Below are 19,270 nucleotides of genomic sequence, written 5' to 3' on the forward strand. Positions count from 1 at the left end.
TAGATTTCAAAATGTGAATCTCGATTAAAAGGCTAAATGCTTAAAAGTCAGAAAGATTCCTGTTTGACATTAACGCTGGCGGCTTGGTCACATGTGCTGAGTGCAGCCAGTCAGAGGTGCTGGCGGCTCAGGCCTCCGACAGACAGATGGGGCCCGGATGAGCTCCCCCACATCCGCGTGCCATGCTGCTCCCCCGCACACGCCTGCCGCTCCGTGTGGTCCCGCGGCCCCGGGAGACACGGAAGCGATGTACGTCAGCTTCGCTCACGGTCCCCGAGAAAGGGGGGGTGACAGAACCCGAGACTCAGAGGAAAAAATACAGAGCCCAGTTGGATGTTCTTGCTGGTTCCTCACTCACATATTCCTCTTTTAGAAAAACGTTTTTAAAGGATATTTGATTGTGTTTTTTTTTAATAGAGAGAGGAAGGGAGAGGGAGAGAGAGAAACATCAATGATGAGAGAGAATCATTCATTAATCAGCTGCCTCCTGCACGCCCCACACTGGGGATTGAGCCCGCGACCTGGGCATGTGCCCTGACCGGGAATCGAACCTGGGACCCTCTAGTCCACAGGCCGACACTCAACCACTGAGCCACACTCACTAGGTCATGCACTTTCTTTTTTATTTTTTAAAAGTATGTTTTTATTTATTTTAGAGAGAGAGGAAGGGAGAAGGATAGAGAGATAGAAACATCAATGATGAAAGAGAGAGAGAGAGCTATCATTTGGCTGTCTCCTGCATGCCCCACTGCAGATGGAGCCGGAAACCGGGGCATGTGCCCTGACGGGGAATTGAATTAGGGACCTCTTGGTTCATGGGTCGATGCTCAACCACTGGTCACATGGGCCAGGCATTTTTTACTTTCCTTTTTTTAGTACTTTAAAAAAATATATTTTTATTGATTCAGAGAGGAAGGGAGAGGGAAAGAGGGATAGAAGGATCAATGATGAGAGAGAATCATTGATTGGCTGCCTCATGCACACCCCCTACTGGGCAGCGAGCCTGGAACCTGGGCATGTGCCCTGACTGGAATCGAACCCGGGACCCCTAAGTCTGCAGGCCGACACTTTATCCACTGAGCCACACCAGCTAGGCCTGCACTTTCTTGATGGTGTTCTTTGAGGCACAAAAGTTTTTAATTCTGATGAAGTCCAATTTATCTGTTTGTTTGTTTTTTTGAGGGGGGTTGCTGGTTCATAGATCGACGCTCAACCGCCGAGCCATGCCAGCTGGTGGGTTGCTTGTGCTTTTAATGTCGTATTTAAGACACTAAGACCCTAGGAAGTCCTCACCCATTTTACATTCCAACTAGAGGCCCGGTGCACGAAATCGTGTGCGGGTAGGGTCCCAGGCCTAGCCTGTGACCAGGGCCGTCTTCTGCCCGCTCGCCAGTCCCCAGTCCTGCCCCACTGCCACCCCCAGTTCCCCGTGGTTCCCCGATCGCAGCATGGCTCCGGTTCCCTGGGGGGGAGGGACCAAGAGGTCAGCTGTTCCACCTGCTCACCAGTCCCGCCCGCCACCACTCACCTCGGTTCGCCGTGGTTCCCCGTTTGCCATGCTGCGATCAGAGCCTACGGGTGGGGGGCGTGGGGGGGGGGAGGGACTGAGAGGTGGTCATTGCACCTCATGGCGACTGGTCGAGCAGTCCTTCCGGTCGTTACGCTCATGGTCACTGGCCTTTTATTATATAGGATACTCCCCTCATGACATTCTGAGGACCTGTATTCGAAACCATGACTTCATCCTCCAAATCTCGTAACCACTCTGCCACCTGGTTTTCTTTCCTTTTTTCACTTTAATCGCCAGGTTTGAGACATAACCGACAGGCGTCCCTGTGTCAGGCTGAGGTGCACCATGTGACGGTCCGATTTACACACGGTGTGTTGTGACGGGGCTGCCACACAGGGTCCGCCAACACCCATCTCCTCGTGGAGGACAATAAACGGGGAAGAAAGATGAAAAGGAAATGGAACATTTTCTCCTTGTGATGAGGACTTTTAAGATGGAAAGTTCCTAATCTCTTACCTGTCCACACAGCAGCACTGCATGTAGTTATGTTGTACATCCCCCGCCCGCACTTACGCATCGTCTCACTGGAGCTGTAAGAAGCGATGGCTTCCCCTTTTCTGCAGAACTTGGAGCGCGTGGCCGTGGCTGCACAGCGGGGCTACGCGGCAGACAGATGCCGCTGGCGCACAAGACGCAGGAGGGGGGGTACGGCTGGTTCTGCAGGAACGTGACTGGCACTGTCTTTGGCAGAAGGAGAATTTGTGCCAGCGAGCCCTGGCCGCAGCGTCCGGGCCCGGCTGCTGGGCGCTCTTAGCGTCCCCTCTCATCGCTGGGACCCCTGTTGCCGGCGCTGCAGCCCACTCCCTGCTACAGCCCCGAGGGCCCCTTGGCTCCCCACGGCTCTCCTGGCTTACCCGTCTCAGCGCAGGGTCTCCGTGCAAACATGGCCTCCTCAGGGAGGCCTTCCCTGACCACCTCGTCGAGTGACTTCCCCCGTCCACGCACACGCTGATTTAGTGAGTCCACACACAGTGAACACATGCCTCCCACGTGCCGGACTGTGTCCCGTGGGCTGGGACGGTGGATCGAGCAGACAAGAGTTCCTGCCACGTGGCGGTTACTTTCAAAGGGTGAGGCGAACAATGACGGGTGGTGAATTTTGTGTGCCCACGTGGTTAGGCCACGGTGCCCAGATGTTTGAGCAGACACGAGTCCAGATGTTTCTGAAGTATCTGTGGGCGTGGGTAACATTTAAATCAGCAGACGGAGTGGAGCAGCGGCTCCTCCACCCGGGGGTGGGCCGCACCCAATCAGGCGAAGGCGGGCGGAGAGGAGAGGAGGTCTGCGAGGAAGGAGGGCTGCTTGCAGCCGCCAGGGGGCTTGAGACCGGGATTCCGTTCTCCCCGGGCTTTCCAGCCCGCGCTGCGGACTTTGGACTTGCCAATAAGGTGAGCCAATTCCTTAAAATAAACGTGTGTATGTGTGTGCATGTGTGTATTTGTGGGGCCCAGGGTGAGATGATTATGTAGGGCTCCTTGTTACAAAAATGTCCTAGCCGGTGTGGCTCAGTGGGTAGAGCACCAGCCTGCGGACTGAAGGGTCCCGGGTTCAATTCTGATCAAGGGCAGGTATCTTGGTTGCAGGCTCCTCCCCAGCCCGGGCCCTGGTCAGGGCTCGTGCAAGAGGCGACCAATCGATGTGTTTCTCTCACATCAATATTTCTCTCTGTCTTTCCCTCTCTCTTCCACTTTCTCTAAAAATCAATGGGAAAATATCCTCCAGTGAGTATTTTTTAATAAATTGCCCTAACTGGTTTTGCTCAGTGGATAGAGCATCGGCCGAGAACTGCAGGGCCCCAGGTTGGATTCTGGTCAGGGGCATGTACCTTGGTTGCGGGCTCGGTCCCCAGTAGGGGGTGTGCAGGAGGCAGCTGATGGATGTTTCTAACTCTCTATCCCTCTCCCTTCCTCTCTGCAAACAATCAATAAAAATATAACAAAATCGATAAAATATAACAAAATCAATAAAAATCAATAAAAATAAAAAGCAAACAAACAGCTGAGTGCTACCCAGGCATGGAGCCCGCTGAGCGTGGGGTCCCGTGCATGGGCCTCCGTGGGCCTTCCTGTCCCTCCTGGCCTCAGCCGCTGGGCAGGAGCAGCGCCTGGGAAGCGCGCCCAGTGCCATGGGCGGTGGGTTTGGAGCCCAGAGGGCAGGGCCAGGGTGAATTCCACTCCCTGCCCTTGATGCCTGGGAGGTGCGAGCTCACAGCCCCCACAGGTGTGGCCAAGTGCACCCTCTGTGTGTGTGTGTGTGTGTGTGTGTGTGTGTGTGGTGTTTGCTTTTTTGTCTCTTAAAAAGGCTGTGATTGAAAAATGGGCCTTCGATCCTGATGCAATTGATCTGCATCGACGGTGTGAAGTGGGGAGTTAATTTGAGTGCACACGTGTGCACACTTTCCTAGGGGTTCATGGTTTTGTAACTGAACATATTTTCCAGTTCCAGTTGGCACTCAACAGGACGTCCTGCAGCACAGCCGCTAGGCACTTCCGTGCCTTCCTAAGCCACCCCGTCAGCCTAGCGCCGGGCCCCCCACGCCGTTGTCCCACACCCTGTGCTGTCCCAGGGATTCTCCCCGGACAGGCTCCGGGTCGGGCGGTGACCTTCCCAAGTTCTTCACAGACATTCGGACAACGCGGTTCCTTCCCTGAGAGGCAGCCACACGGGCTGTCTAACAACATTCTTGCTGTGTGTTGGAAATCAGTCTTATTTTCTTCTGAAAAACAAAGGGTTAATGTACTTTCAACTCTCTGAGATGTTTATCTTAATGGCTTTTGCTTTTGGCACTTGGCATTTTAAGACACTCACAGCGGCAGCCAGCGCCTGGAGAGGAAGTGTCAGGAGGCTTTCCATAAATATCACATCTTTGCACAACGCTCGGATTTGAAAGCGAAGCATGTCCCTATAACCGAGTCCCCTGAAGGCCATTCATCTCAGGAGCAAAGGAAACTGCGTGGCGAGCGGCGCTGCACGCACTGCCGGGACTCGCACACCCGCCCGGACAGGCTCCCGGAGCCCAGACGTGCGCCAAGAGGAAACGCCGTTTCTGGTTCCGTGACTTTGAAAGGACACTGCGTCTCCCAGCACATGAGTAGGCTGTGAGCTGATCTTGTCAGGGGCCACCCCGTCTCTTTCATTCCTGCACACCTGTGGTTATGCTAATGCTGGGGGTGACCCTGACGCATCATCTGATGTCATAGTCGCACCGCAGTTGCAGAGAAACATGCTGTTACATCGCCTCCCATCGCATCTTCTCGCATGTGGTACAGATGTTTATAATCTGCGTACACTCAGCTCTCTACACTTGCATTTTCACTTCTACATGCTTACAAGTAGCGCGTTCTGTGAACCGGTGGGTCTCACGGTCTCTAATATTAACGAGTGTGGTCGCTAATACAACTGTACCAAGAATTAGGTCTGTAAAGCATGCATCTGTCTGTTTGCCAGTCTGTCTATCTGCCTGGGAGTGAATGATATCAGCAGAATGAAATACTACAGGCTCCAAGTTCTTAGATTGAAAATAAAATGATCTGTATTAATTTTCTTCCCCCCCTCCCCCCGAGTTTTGACCTATAATTGACATGGAGTGTTGTATTCGTGTAAGTTACAGCATAATGATTTGATGTGTTTACATATTGCATAGTGATGACCAACTTTAGTTACTATCCACTGCCTCACAGAGTTGCAGTATTTGACCCTGTGATGAGAATATTTAAGGTCTACCCTCTTAAGAGGTCAATCAAAGGACTTGTATGCATGCACGTAAGCATGGCCAATGGACACAGACAGTAGGGGGCGGGGACATGGGAGAGGCTGGGGAGAGAGGTGGGGGCGGGGGGGTAGGAGACATATGTAATACTGTCCGCAATAAAAAAATTTAAAAAATGATATGGAGGTTCCTAAGAAATGTAAACTAGAACGACCTTATGACCGAGCAATTCCACTTCTGGGTGTTTATCTGAAGAAACCCAAAACGCGAATTTAAAAAGATAAATGCACCCCATTTTTACTGAAGCACCATTTACCCCAGCCAAGGCATGGAAGCAGCCCAACCAAGTGCCCTGGACAGACGATGGGATAAAGAAGAAACGGCGCCTACATACAGTGGGACATGCCGCAGCCATCACCAGGAATGACAGCTTATCGGTCGCAACAGCTTGGGTGGGCCCAGGGCATCCTGCTCAGTGAAATAAGCACGACAGAGAAAAGCAAGTGCCGGGCGATGTCACTGCCGTGTGGACTCTAAGGCATAAAACACGGGCACAAAGACACAGACTCAGATCCAGAGAGCGAGCTGAGGGTGGCCAGTGGGCGGGAGCCGGCTGGCTGCAAAGGGGCGGGATTAGGACGCGCAGATGGGCAGGTACTGACTGGTCACAGGGACCAGGGACGGCGACTACAGCAGAGGGAATGTGGCCGATGATAGTGTCATAACTGTATATGGCGCCATATGTAAAATAATGCTGAATGTCGCCTGTCATTAAAACATTTAAAGTAAAATAATAATAAAAAAAGAAAAAAGGACCTACTTTCTTGGCGCCTGCCAACATACAGCGCGGTGCTGCTACCTGCAGTCTCCCTGCTGAGCACAGGCCTGGGTTGCAGGCTGATCCCAGGTAGGGGGCCTGGAGGAGGCACCCGATCAATGTCGCACCCTCACATCGATGTTTCTCTCTCTCCCTCTCCCCTTCTCGCTCCCTAAAAACCAACGAACTATAAAAAAGAATAAGAAATGCGCCGAATTTTCAGGTGTGAAATTAGCTCCTGTAAGTTCATGCTACAGATCCAGACCGCAGTGGTCCCTGTGGTTCGACCAGGCAAGTGTCGGGGATCAGCCAAGCCGTTGGGCTGGAGTTCCCCGAGGATCGTGCACTTGTAGCAGGTGCCCCGCGGGGCGAGTCAGCCTGCTGGCGGGATTGGGGAGCGCCAGCGGATGACGTCACACTCGGGGACCCCGTGTTATCTCCTGTCTTTCCCACGCGGCCCCGAAGCTTCCTCTGCTGATGGCTTCCGTTCCTCACTCTGATGCCATGTCTGTGCAACCCAGTCCCTGTCCTGCCCTCGGCGAAGATTCCAGATGTTTCCAGAGTCCCCAGCGTCTCAGGCCCACCCCGAGCTGGCAGAAATTGTGACCGTTATTTCTCAGGTGGTTAGGCCGTCAGCGATCAGCAGAAAGCTGCCACCTCCATTTATTTCAAATTCCGTGTTTTCTAACTTATGTCCAGACACTTTGCACGTTGACTCAAGACACCGGTAACCACACGTTTCTCCGGGGCGTCCCCAGAACGGACACACCCGCCTTGCATAGCCACAAAGGCTGTGCTGGCAAGATCCACGCCGGTTCCCAGCTGAGCTCCGCAGGCATCGCCCATGGAGCCCGGGACGAGCAGCAGGAGCTGTTTCCTCTGCAGATGGAGGAACCGGGTGCTCAGAGAAGGCACCCGCTGGCTCAGGGCCGCCCAGCCCGCAGGGGGGTGACCCAGCCCGCAGGGGGGCCGCCCAGCCCGCAGGGGGCCGCCCAGCCCGCAGGGCGATCGCCCAGCCCGCATGGGGGGTGACCCAGCCCGCAGGGGCCCCTGGGTCTAGCTCCCCGCGTTCTGTGGACAGAAGAGCCGATCCAACCAGCAGGGGGCGCCCGCCCCTCTGGTCCGCACGTGGCCGCCGGGGTCCCGGGCAGCCTTCCGCCCAGGCAGCCTGAGTGCGGGTGTGGCTGGCGGAGCGGCTCCGCCCCCCAGGCCCCGCTCTCAGCGCCCCCCGCCCCCCCACCCCCGGGCCCCTCTTGGAGCTGCCCGGGTGCCGCTCACTCTCCCGCATTGACGCGCGGGTCCGGGGGAGACACAGCCCGGGAGGGAGGACGGACAGACCAACGACCTGGAAGAAGTGGGGGGGCGGGGGGCACCAGGGACGGAGACTGAAGCAGACGGCGCGGGGCGCCGCGGGAGAGCCGGGCAGGCACAGGGCTGGGGCAGCTGCCTAGGGCGAGGGGCCGGCGGGCACCAGGCACCCCGTGTCCTGTGGGCCCTGCGCAGCGCGGGGCAGGGGCTGATGTGACCCAAGCCCCATTTTTAGGAGCTGGTGTCCCCCGACCTCGTGGCCCAGGGGTTGGGCGTCGACCTAGGAATCAGGAGTTCAGGGTTCCATCCCCGGTTGCAGGCTCGAGCCCCAGTGGGGGGCGGGCGTGCAGGAGGCAGCTGATCCATGATCCCCTCATCACTGATGTTCCTATCGCTCCCTCTCCCTTCCTCTCCAAAATCAATACAATATATTAAAAAAAAAAAAAAAAAAAGATGGTGTTGACTTTGGTGTGGGAGCCATGGACACCCCAGGAGAGGAGATGAGCCTGCAGAGGGCGACAGAGGGAAGTGGCCACGTGGGGAAGCAGAGCCTTGGAATTTGCCCAGGGATCCAGGGATGGAGGGACCCAGGGATGGGGGAACCCAGGGATGGAGGGACCCAGGGATGGGGGGATCCAGGGATGGGGGGACCCAGGGATGGAAGGATCCAGGGATGGGGGGATCCAGGGATGGGGGACCCAGGGATGGGGGGATCCAGGGATGGGGGGATCCAGGGGTGGGGGATCAAGGGATGGGGGCGACCCAGGGATGGGGGGATCCAGGGATGGGGGGACCCAGGGATGGGGGGATCCAGGGATGGGGGGACCCAGGGATGGAGGGTCCCAGGGATGGGGAGACCCAGGGATGGAGGGTCCCAGGGATGGGGGGGCCCAGGGATGGAGAGATCCAGGGATGGGGGGATCCAGGGATGGGGGGACCCAGGGATGGGGGGACCCAGGGATGCGGGGACCCAGGGATGGAGGGACCCAGGGATGGAGGGACCCAGGGATGGGGCGACCCAGGGATGGAGGGATCCAGGGATGGAGGGATCCAGGGATGGGGGGACCCAGGGATGGAGGGATCTAGGGATGGGGGAATTCAGGGATGGAGGGACCCAGGGTTGGAGGGATCCAGGGATGGGATAGGAGGGCCAGGAGGAGAAGCAGAGGATGGCTCTGGGCCTGGGTGCGAGTCCTGCTCTATTACTTACTGGGAGCTCTGCTGGGGGAGGAGTGGTGTGTGGGCTTCACCGACGCCTCCCAGGCAAGGGATACGCGCGCCCGCTGTCTGGCTTGGCCATCCGTCCGTCCGTCCGTTCCCAGTCCCCCGCCGGCTCTTGGCAGCCGAGTGCTCCAGCCAACTTCACTTCCTGGCACGCCAGCCTGCTCCTGCTGCCTCCGACTGCCTCCCGCTGGGCCTCCTGGCCGGCGTGGGAACCTAGTCAGTCTCCCCACCATGGGGAGGGGGGCGGAGGAGAGGGGGAAGGAGGCCCGGAGGAAGGAAGCTGCTGCTGCCAGTTAACCCAGAAGGCTTCTCAGGCGACGGGTAACGCCGTTTAAATGTTGACTCCTCCACGTTAGGGAATGGCCCATCTTTGACCTGCAACTGCTTCTATTTTATTTGTTTTTATTGATTTCAGAGAGGAAGAGAGAGGGAGAGAGAAACCTCAATGATTGGCCAACTGCACACCCCACACTGGGGAATGAGCCTGCTCGCAACCCAGGCCTGTGCCCTGAGCGGGAATCGAACTGTGACCTCCTGGTTCATAGGTTGACCCTCAGCCACGGAGCCACGCCAGCTGGGCCTTGCAAGAGCTTTTAGAAAGTTACTGGATGTGTCCTCCCCCAGGACAGATGAGGCCTTGCTCTCAGGAGCCATGAAACCCGCTCACTGGAGACGCAGGGAACACGGACTCCATTCATTTATGTGACAAATTTTTATTTGTCTCGGGCACCGTGCTAGGTGCTCCAGGCAAGTGAAATGTAAAGGAAGATACAACCCCCGCTCTCAGGGAGTCTGAGAAGAAAGACACAGACGCCGGAGGGAGACGTGGAGGGGCCGCTGGCTCTCACAGCTGGCTCTCACAGCTGGCTCTCACAGCTGGCTCTCACAGCTGGCTGGGGAGGGCTTCACGGGAAAGGGACCAGGTGGGAACGAGGTGGAAGGAGCAGGGGGGTGGGGAGGCGGCAAAGGAAAAGGTGTAGGGGTGAGGACAGCTGGAACAGTGCCCAGGGCGACCCCACGGGGGGAGAAGGAACTCAGCTTAGGACAGGCGGGACGTCTTAGATGCTGGACAACGGCTTTTCAGCCAGACGTTTTCTGGGGATGTCTGGGGTCATTCCTCCTGAAACGGCCATTGTAGAGAGCAGGCCCTGTGGTTCCGAAACCATCGCCAAGCCCAGGCAGGTGTAGGATTTTGACTTCTCTTCGTCATCCGTCCCAGCTGATGATGGAATTAGCAGTGAACCTGAATCAAACCCAGCATCAGGCTTGGAAAAGAACTAATGGGCCTGTTTTTTTCTCTCTTCTTCACCCCTTTTCTGACCTCTACCCTGAGAGGATAATTAAAAGGAAAGAAAATCTCTATTTCATTGTGAATGTCTGCCTGTCTGCCTATTTCATTTTTATGCCTGAAGCTAATTTTTTTTAGGTCATAAAGACTTTGATGAACAGTCGCTGACATCCGCCTCACACCATAACAAGGGGATTTCTGAATTTTCATGTAGAGCTAATGTCCTGAATTAAAAAATAAGTCATACTCTATCAATACAACATTGGCAGATGCCCAAAGCTTTTCTTTAAAAAAAAAATCTTTTTTTTTAAAAAATTGATTTCAGAGAGAGGAGGGGAGAGGGAGAGAAAGAAACATAATCATTGATCAGCTGCCTCCTTCACGCCCCTGCTGGGCATCAAGCCTGCAACCCCTGACAGGGAAATGAACCGAGACCTCCTGGTTCAGGGGTCGACACTCCACCGGGCACACCAGCTGGGCGCCCAACGCTTTTCTGAAAGAAGATGCAGAGTGGGGTGACCCCACAGTGAGCCCCATCTCCCTCATTCACTAGAAAACTGTCCCCTCTCCCCCAAGTTACTGTCCTCATACAAATGTGAGTCTTGGCCCAGAGGGTGTGGCTCAGTGGACAGAGTGTTGGCCTGTGGACCGAAGGGGCCCGGGTTCGATTCTGGTTAAGGGCACACACCTTGGTTGCAGGCTCCTCTCTGGCCTGGGCCGTGGTAGGGGCTCATGTGAGAGGCAACCAATCGATGTGTTTCTAAACCATCGATGTTTCTCTCTGTCTTTCCCTCTCTTTCCACTCTCCCTAAAAATCAATGGAAAAATATCATCGGGTGGGGGAGGGGGAGGCGATCAACCAAAGGACTCGTATGCGTGCGTATGAGCATAACCAATGGACACAGACACTAGGGGGTGAGGGCACGTGCTGGGGGTGGGGGTGGCTGGGGAGAGGTCAGTGGGGGAAAAAGGAGACATATGTAATACTTTCAACAATAAAGAATTAAAAAAAGAAAAATATCACCGAGTGAGGATTAACAACAACAAAAAACACAACAAAAAAATGTGATGAATTAGAGGCATTAAAGAGATTGAATGGGCCTTGCAGAAATTGTGGGGGTGGGGTGGTGACAAAGAAGTCCCTTAAACACAGCAAGAAAAACATTCAAAACTGTATCTTTAAAAAATATATCTTTTTATTGATTTCAGAGAAGGGAGAGGGAGAAAGAGAGAGAAACATCAATGATGCATCATTGATCGGCTGCCTCCTGCACGCCCCCTGCTGGGGATGAGCCTGCAACCTGGGCATGTGCCCTGACCGGGAATCCAACGGTGACTTCCTGCTTCATAGGTCCACGCTCAACCACTGAGCCATGCTGGCCAGACTAGAAACTGTATCCTATATAATAAAAAGCTAATATGCAAATAGACCGAATGGCAGAACAACCAAACAACCGGTTGCTATGACGTGTTCTGACCACCAGGGGGTGTGCACACGGAACATGGTGGGCGTTGGCCGCAGCAGGATGGTGGAGCAAGTGAGGTGGGCACCAGACCAAGGTGGGGCGCCATTTGCGGTCATCGGGGTGAGCCTCTGCTGGTAACTGAAAATTCTTTGCTCCTGCGTGCTGTGGTCCCACCTGGCGCTCACACCTGCTGCTGGCATCAGCCCCGCTTGCACCTGCTGCTGGAGCCGTCACTGGCCCTGATCGCCCAGCACTAACAGTTGTGAGCAGCAGCTATGGGCCCCAATCGCCCCTCAGGGCTTCTCTACCTCCCCCTGCTCCTGAGAGGCAATCGGGGCAGCAGCCGCCGCTTGCACCCACTGACGGCACCAGCACTGGCCCTGCTTGCACCCGCTGCTGGCCCTGGCCCCAATCACTCTGGGGAGCAGCGGCCGCAGGAGAGGGGCTGCTGGCAGACCGGGGACTGGAGGCCACAGTGGGAGGGGCCGGGCAGGGGCAGAGGATAAGCCGAGACCTGCCCCTGTGCCCACTGCAGTCTCACGGCCCACAGTTCCTTTCAAGGTGCACAAATTCGTGCACTGGGCCCCCAGTATTTAATAAAGAAAAAGTGAAACATTGGGAAGATGGATAAAAAACAGCTGTTGCCCTAGCTGGCCTGGCTCAGTGGATAGAACATCAGCCTGTGGACTGAAGGGTCCCAGGTTCAGTTCAGGTCAGGGGCACAGGCCCGGGTTGCAGGCTGGATCCCCAGTAGGCAGCCCATCAAGGATTCTTTCTCATCATTGATGTTTCTCTCTCTCCCTTCCTCTATGAAATCAATATATATTTTTAAAAACATATTTAAAAATCCCAGCTCAGTCGTACAGGGCTGGTGGCTTGTAACCCTGTGAGTAGCCGGGTACAGATCCCATTTGAAACTGCATCTATTTAAGACAGATGTCCCCCGGGGTCATTTTGGAATGGGTCGGAGCCCCCAGGCCGTGGGTTAATGACAGCGCCCCCGCACCCCCATTTCAGAGCATGGACGCGGGTCAGGTCAGGCTTGTTTGCCGAGGAGTCAAAGGCAAGGAGCTGGGCAGGCCCCGCGTCCCTCGGCGCCGGCGCAGAGTGTGCGGGAGCCGCTGGCGCCGCTCGTCCCGCGGCTCAACAGGTGGCCCCGGTAAACGCTCCCGTCCCCGCCAGCCGCCCAAGGGAGACGCCTCGCGTTTGGGTCGAGGAGGCGTCGGGGATCCGGGGAAGACCCAGGCGTCGGGGCAGCGGGGCGGGTGTGAGCGAGGGGCGGTCAGGGGCGAGCGGCTCCAGCCTTCGGGAGCGCGGGGCCCGGACCCATTCCGCCGGCGCCCGCGGCCGAGAGCAAGGGGGGGACCTGCGGTCGCTCCCATGGAGGCGGCCCCTCCTCCTCCTCCTCGGAGCAGACCGGGCTGCGTGCGACCCGGGAGGAGGCTGCCGCCCCCCTTCTTTCCACTCGCCCCCGCCCCCATCTGTCCCTCCGTCCGCCCGCCCCGGTCCAGAGGGCCTACCGTCCGCCGGGCCCGGGCTGGACACGGTCGGGGCGCCTTCTTCCCGCTCCCGGCCCCGGTGGGCGCGGCCGCGGGGCGGCTTTCACCGCCGAAAGGTCCAGAAGCCCAGCTCGGAACCCGCAGGAGGCGGCCCTGGCGGGGCGGCCGGGAGCGCGCGTCTGGCGGGCCGCGCGGGGTCCCCCCGTCCGCCGCCCGGAGGCCGCGCCGCCGCCCGGCCGGCCCCTCCCTCTCCCCGGCGGGGGGCGCGCGGCTGCTGCGCGCGGGGAGGGAGGGGCCAGCGGGTTTGAAAGCGCCCGGGCCGCGCGGGGAGCTCGCTGGTCCCGCCGCCGCGCGGATCGAGTTTCCGCAGCTCCGGGCTGAGCGGGGCTCCTCCCGCCGCCGCCCGCGGGGCGCCTGCAGCCCGGCCAGGAGCGCCCCGAGCCCGCGCGGACCGGCGCCGCGATCGGGGACCCGGGACCCGGGCACCGGCCCGCCCCCCGCCGCTCCCCCGCGCCCCCGAGCGGGGCCACGGTCCTCCGCCGCCCGGGCAGCACCGGGGCGGGGCCCGCGCCCTGGAAGGGGCCGGGCGACCCGCCGAGGAAGAACTTGTTGGGGGCGGGTCCCGGCGCCGGGCGCCCGCGGCGGCCGCTATTGTCTGCGCGCGCTCGGCGGGGCCGGGCCGGCGGCGGCGGGAGGAGCCCGAGCCGGAGCCCGAGCCGGAGCCGGAGCCGGAGGAGGAGCCGGCGGGCGCGATGCCGGCGGCGGCGGGGGACGGGCTGCCGGGCGAGCCGGCGGCGGGGGGCGGCGGGGCCGGCGGGGACGCGGCCCGCGAGGGGGGCTGCCTGCCCGCCTGGGTGAGCGGCGTGCCCCGCGAGCGGCTGCGCGACTTCCAGCACCACAAGCGCGTGGGCCACTACCTGGTGGGCAGCCGCAAGCTGGGCGAGGGCTCCTTCGCCAAGGTGCGCGAGGGGCTGCACGTGCTGACCGGCGAGAAGGTGAGCGCGCCGCGGGCGGGGGTGGGGGGTCCCGGCCGCCCCGTCCGCCTCCCTCCCGGGCGGGAGGAGGGAGCGCCCCCTGTGCGCAGGCCCGGCGCCGGGCCCCGGCCTGTTCCGCAGGGTGGTCTGGAGTCAGTTGGGGGGTGGGGCTCCCCGGGAAGCCGCCCGCCGCCCCTTGGCTCTGGGACGGCGCCGCCTGGCGGACACCGGCGCGGATGGGGGGCTCGGCTCCGGGCTTGGGGCTGGAGGTGGGGGGAGAGGCCGGAGCCAGGGCGGGAGTGCGCGCGCGCTCATGGGGAGGAAGGGGGGGAGCCGCCAGCCCTGGGGGGAGCCCAGAGCCCGCGCCCCCACCGGGGCCCCGGGGGAAGGGGGGCCCCCTCTCCACCTGCGCGCCCGCGGCTGGAAGTTTTCCTGCTGAGGGGCCCCCCGCCCCTCCTCCACTGCCTGCGTGGAAGGTCCGCTCCGGCAGGTCCCCAAGTGCCGGCGCCCGCCCGGGCTGCAGGGCAGGGAGGCGTCCTCAGGCTTCTGCTTCTGCGGGAGGAGAAGGCAGAGGAGGAGCACACCCCCCATGCCCCACCCCCACCCCCACCCGGGGCGCCGCCTGGAGCCTCGGGCGGTCAGAAGTTAGTTGGTGTGAACTCTTGCCGGCGTGGCCGGGCGCGGACCAAGTGGTAACTTAGATCCGTGCAAAGAAGCCCGAGAGGTGATGACTTCCGAGGTGAGCGCAGGCCCTGGGTCACCCCATGCCAGCCACTTGCGCCAAGCTCAGGGCCTCCCAGGCTCCGGGCCTCCAGGCTGGGGTCCTGCCCGCCGGCCTGGGGTGGTGGCTGCTGTGCCCCAGAGCCCAGGAGGCGTCCGCAGTACAGTATGGGGGGTGGGGGGTGGGCAGGGTGTCTGTGGGCTCCCTGCCCTCCTTGCCACCTGGGACCTGGGATTCTGTGCCCAGCTGGGAACCCCTGGGAATGCTGTGCGGGGACCTCTGACCGCAGCGTGAGGTGCCCGCCCTTCCGCCTGTCCCCACGCTCCCCTGCCCTGGCTTTGGTTCCCTCCTGGGTTCCCCACTGAGCCCCGGAACCCCTTGCACTTGAGTGCAGGCCTCCTCACCCTGGCCGTCTGCCCGTGTTCCTACAGCCCTTTGTGCTGGGAGAGGAGTGGGGTAGAGCGAGTTCTGGAAACAGTGCCTCTGGCTGGAATTTCCGTGCTGAAAGGGAGCAGCGCTTCAAAGGAGGCGCAATCACAGCAAAACGCAGGCCTCGCTCTAGTCCGGGAGGGAGCGGGGCTCGTTCACAGGCTGGTTCCCAGGCCCCAGGACCACCTCGTTCCCTTCGCCCTGAGGCCTGAGGTCCGGCCTAACCCCAGGGGCTCACTTCCCCGGGTAGCTGTTTGAGGTCCTGTCGGCCAGGGAGGTAGAACTTCATTCTGGTTCCGAACGTGTAGGATTCAGGCTGCTTGTGTGTGTTCCTCTGAAGCGTCGCAAGGGGAGGCGAGGCTTTATGCTGGCAGCAAGGGGCCAAGTCCCTGGCGAGGGCACATGACCGCACCTGCCGCCAGGCTGCCTCTAGCTTCTCCCACTTCCCATCCATCGGGGGACTGTCCTGGCGCCTGCTCCTCCCCTGGGCGCTTTTGCTCCATGACGTGGGGCTGTTGGCACTCGGCGCTCAGTCCCTACCTGGCCCTTGGGTTCCAGGGCTCAGTGCTGGGCACACTGGCAGGCAGGGAGCTTCTGCCCAGACAGGGTCGAAATGAGGAGCCCCCTGCAGCCCAAGAGCCCCCCTTCCTCCCTCCTGAGTCTTTCTTACGCGACCCGTCTGCGCCTGGGCCAGGGCGGGCCTGGGAGTGGCTGTGGGGTGACTGCGCTGGGCCCGAGGTCCATGTGGTGAGGGACGGTGGTGCTTAGCGTAGGAGGAGGCGGACGACTTCCCTGCCCGGCTCTTCTCCAGCCGTGGCGTGGTGAGGATCCTGAGAAGCCTGGTCCTCCCTCCCGTAATTGCCAGCTTTCCAGAAACAGTGGGTGTCGCTCAGCTTTTATCCCCACCCAGCACCTCTGGTGCGCGACTAGCAGATCTGGGGCTTGGCAGATGGTGGAGGTGAAAATGCTGGGGTGCATCTGTGGTTCTGCCCCGAAGGAGCACCGAGTTCACGAGACACCCCCCCCCCTTTACTCCCCCCCATCACCCCCACCCCCATTCGGGATGTTGTCATTGAGGCCAAGACAAAGGTGAAGTCACCCTCACGTACCTACTGCCTTTCAGTCTCTTTAAAAGGTGAGCTATGCCCGGCCATGGTTTGATGCCCAGGATTGTGGGCTCCATCCCCCCAGTGGGGGGCGTGCGGGAGGCAGCCAATCAGTGATTCTCATCATTGATGTTTCCATCTCTCTCTGAAATCAGTTAATATATATGTATATATATATATATATATATATTTTTAAAGGTGAGCTATTAAGAGGGGTTTCCCCAGGAGGAGGGTTGCTCAGGTGAGCCACGCAGGGGGAGGCCTTGAGTGACAGAACCAAGGTGACCTCTCACCCCAAGGGGGTGTACTTTTTGGAGAAAGCACCTCACTTTTCTCCTTTCCTTTTCTAAAGGACATAGACCAGGGGTGGGCAAACTTTTTGACTCGAGGGCCACAATGGGTTCTTAAACTGGACCGGAGGCCGGAACAAAAGCATGGATGGAGTGTTTGTGTGAACTAATATAAATTCAAAGTAAACATCATTACATAAAAGGGTACGGTCTTTTTTTTTTTAGTTTTATTCATTTCAAACGGGCCGGATCCGGCCCGCGGGCCGTAGTTTGCCCACGGCTGACATAGACTATAGTGGGAGAGGAAGTAAGTCATGGACACTGTAGTAAGAAATAGACGTATGCCCCCATGGCCACCCCTGACAGGATCCAGGGCAAAAAGTTGGAGTGGGGGAAGGAGTGTGTGTGTGTGTGTGTGTGTGTGTGTGTGTGTGTGTGAACTTAGTGCACGTTTCCAAAAAGACGGGCGGGATCCTCCATGGCTTGCCAGGAATGACCGAGTCCAGGTGGCAAACAGCCTCTTTCTGACCTTCACTGCAGGCTTCAGTCTCATCCTAATCCTAAGAGGCTGCCTTTCCCACCACCGCCTGCCGGACAGGGTTTTGCCTGCTTTTCCTCTGAACGTGTTTGTGTGGAAGTCACTTGAGTCTGGAGGGCCCTGCTGCTGCTTGGAGAGGAAGGAGGCCTGTGGCCGCGACCGGCTTTGTCCTCCAGCTGTGAGGTGAAGCAGGCCCTGCTAATGTGGCTTTAAAAACGGAGAATTCCCTCGGTCATGTGACACGCGTAATTGGCACGATCTCAGTCAGGGCTGAGTGTCTGACTGAACCTGGGTGGACGATTGGAGGAGGGAAAATGATCAGAAAATCAGATTTTGAAAAGCATTCTCCGTGGCTTTGAGCCCAAGAGCCCAGTTGCTGAGCAGGAGTATCGGGCGATGACTGTGAAAGACCCAGAGAGGCTGTGCTCCCTGCCCTGACATTGGCTCCTGGGGCCTGTGAAGTGCAGAGTTCTGGCACGTTTAGGACATAAAATCGCCGGAGGATCTGTTTTTATTGATTTGAGAGAGAGAGAGAGAAACATCGGTGAGTTGCCTCCAGTGTGCATCCCGACCAGGGATCGAACCCGCAGCCTAGGTATGTGCCCTGACTGGGAGTTGAACCTGCCACCTTTTGGTGGACCGGACGATGCGCAGCCCACTGGGCCACCGGCCAGGGCTCTTGGTACATTTACAGAATCACTGATACGGTGTCGTTGGAGGGGCTCATAGAGCGCACAGGTGTGTCGGGAAGAGAGCGGTTTCCCAGGGAGAGCAGCCGGTGCCGCGCTACCTCCTGCAGGATGCACTCTCTCTAAGACGCCGCGTGGTGGACGGCCGGCTGGCGAAGGTGTGTAAGTGTTTTGTCCTAACCTTTGGTTAAAAACAGCCTGTTTGTTACTCTCCCTGGCGCGAGCTGTTTGGGGACTGAAAATAAAAGCTGCCGCTGAGTAAGTCGCTAATAGTGCTGGTGGCTCACGCGCCGCTACCTGGCGGGAAGGAGTTACTAAAAATACCGCGTGGGCCGTGCCTGCAGGAAACACGACTCGCTGTAGCCGTGGCCTTTCGGCAGATCTGTTTTTAGCAAGTGTTTCTGAAACAAACAGGTGCTGAATCCTGTGTTTTCATTTGTATTTCTTATGCTAGAAATTGCGGGGTAGCAGCTCCGAGGAACGAGACCTGTGTGGGGACCTGGAGGCTCCCAGCGTCCTCGGCGGCTCCTGGCCAGCCGGCCGGTGGCCTTGGCACCCCCCCCCTCCCCCCCGCCCCCTGCAGTGCTTGTGAGTGACGGGGCTGGGCTCTTAGTGCTCGCTGGCACCCGGGCCCTCGGACCTCAGAAGGTGCCGAGTCCACACGCGTGCTGGGTGCCGCCCACGGACCGGATGCCGCCCGGGTTTACAGCAGGCTCCAGTGCCGGGTGGCGGTCATCCTCCCGGAGGTCACCCCCCAGAAGGTGTTGGGGGGTGGCGGCTGTGTCCGCCCCAGGAGCTGGGAGGCCAGTGCCCTCTGGGGGTGGGGGGCAAGTGTCATGTACCTGGGAGTAGACACCCCTCTCGATTATCCATGGTCACTGAGCAACCTGCTCTCCTGGCTGATGGGAACCCGCAGGTCACCCGTGGCCTGGCCTTATTTTAGCAAACACACCTCTCCCCGGCTCGGCCTGGGCTCCGGCCACGGCCAGGTGCTGCCTGGTGTTCCACGCTCTCGGGTGGGCGCTGCTGGCTGGGAGGATGGACGTAGGGAGGAGGGGACCCCCGGGGCCCAGCAGGCTGGTGCCTGTGTGAGGCGGAGAGCGCGTGGCCCGTCCGTGGCCGCCGCTGCCCACGCAGCGTGTCGTGTTCGTGGTCCACTAGGGTCCTCTCCCTGGGCGGGAGACACAGGACCACCCTGACGAGGTTCCCACTGGGGCTGCCATGACAGTGACCACCAACCGGGGCGCTTAAAACAATAGAGACGTGCCCGGCTGGTATGGCTCAGTGGTTGAGCATTGACCTAAGAACCGGGAGGTCAGGATTTGATTCCTGATCAGGGCGCGTGCCCAGGTTGCGGGCTCGATCCCCAGTGTGGGGCATGCAGGAGGCGTCCAGTCAATGATTCTCTCATCATTGATGTTTCTCTCTCTCCCTCTCCCGTCCTCTCTGAAAGCAATAAAAATATATTAAACAAACAAACAACAAATAGAGACTTATTCTCTCACTGCTCTGGAGGTCAGAAGTCCCCAAACAAGGACCCCACTGAGCCCTGCTCCTGGAAGGCTCGAGGGGAGAACTCTCTGTCCGGCTTCTGGTGGCTGCCAACAGTCCTTGGCTTGTGGCTGCATCACTGCAACCTCTG

General features: G+C 59.1%; 1 protein-coding gene across 1 annotated transcript in view; it reads left to right on the forward strand.

The window, feature by feature from the left end:
- Positions 1-13,633: 13,633 nt before the first annotated feature.
- Positions 13,634-19,270, forward strand: part of HUNK (hormonally up-regulated Neu-associated kinase) — a gene marked incomplete at its 5' end in the record, with an annotated part of 47,909 nt that continues 42,272 nt past the window's right edge. The window contains one exon of the mRNA XM_081088402.1: positions 13,634-13,876. Within this exon, the coding sequence (XP_080944528.1) occupies positions 13,634-13,876 (243 nt within the window). The remainder of the gene's footprint in view (positions 13,877-19,270) is intronic.

Source organism: Myotis nattereri (assembly GCF_964212035.1).
Source record: "Myotis nattereri genome assembly, chromosome: 3".
NCBI classification, from domain to species: Eukaryota; Metazoa; Chordata; class Mammalia; order Chiroptera; family Vespertilionidae; genus Myotis; species Myotis nattereri.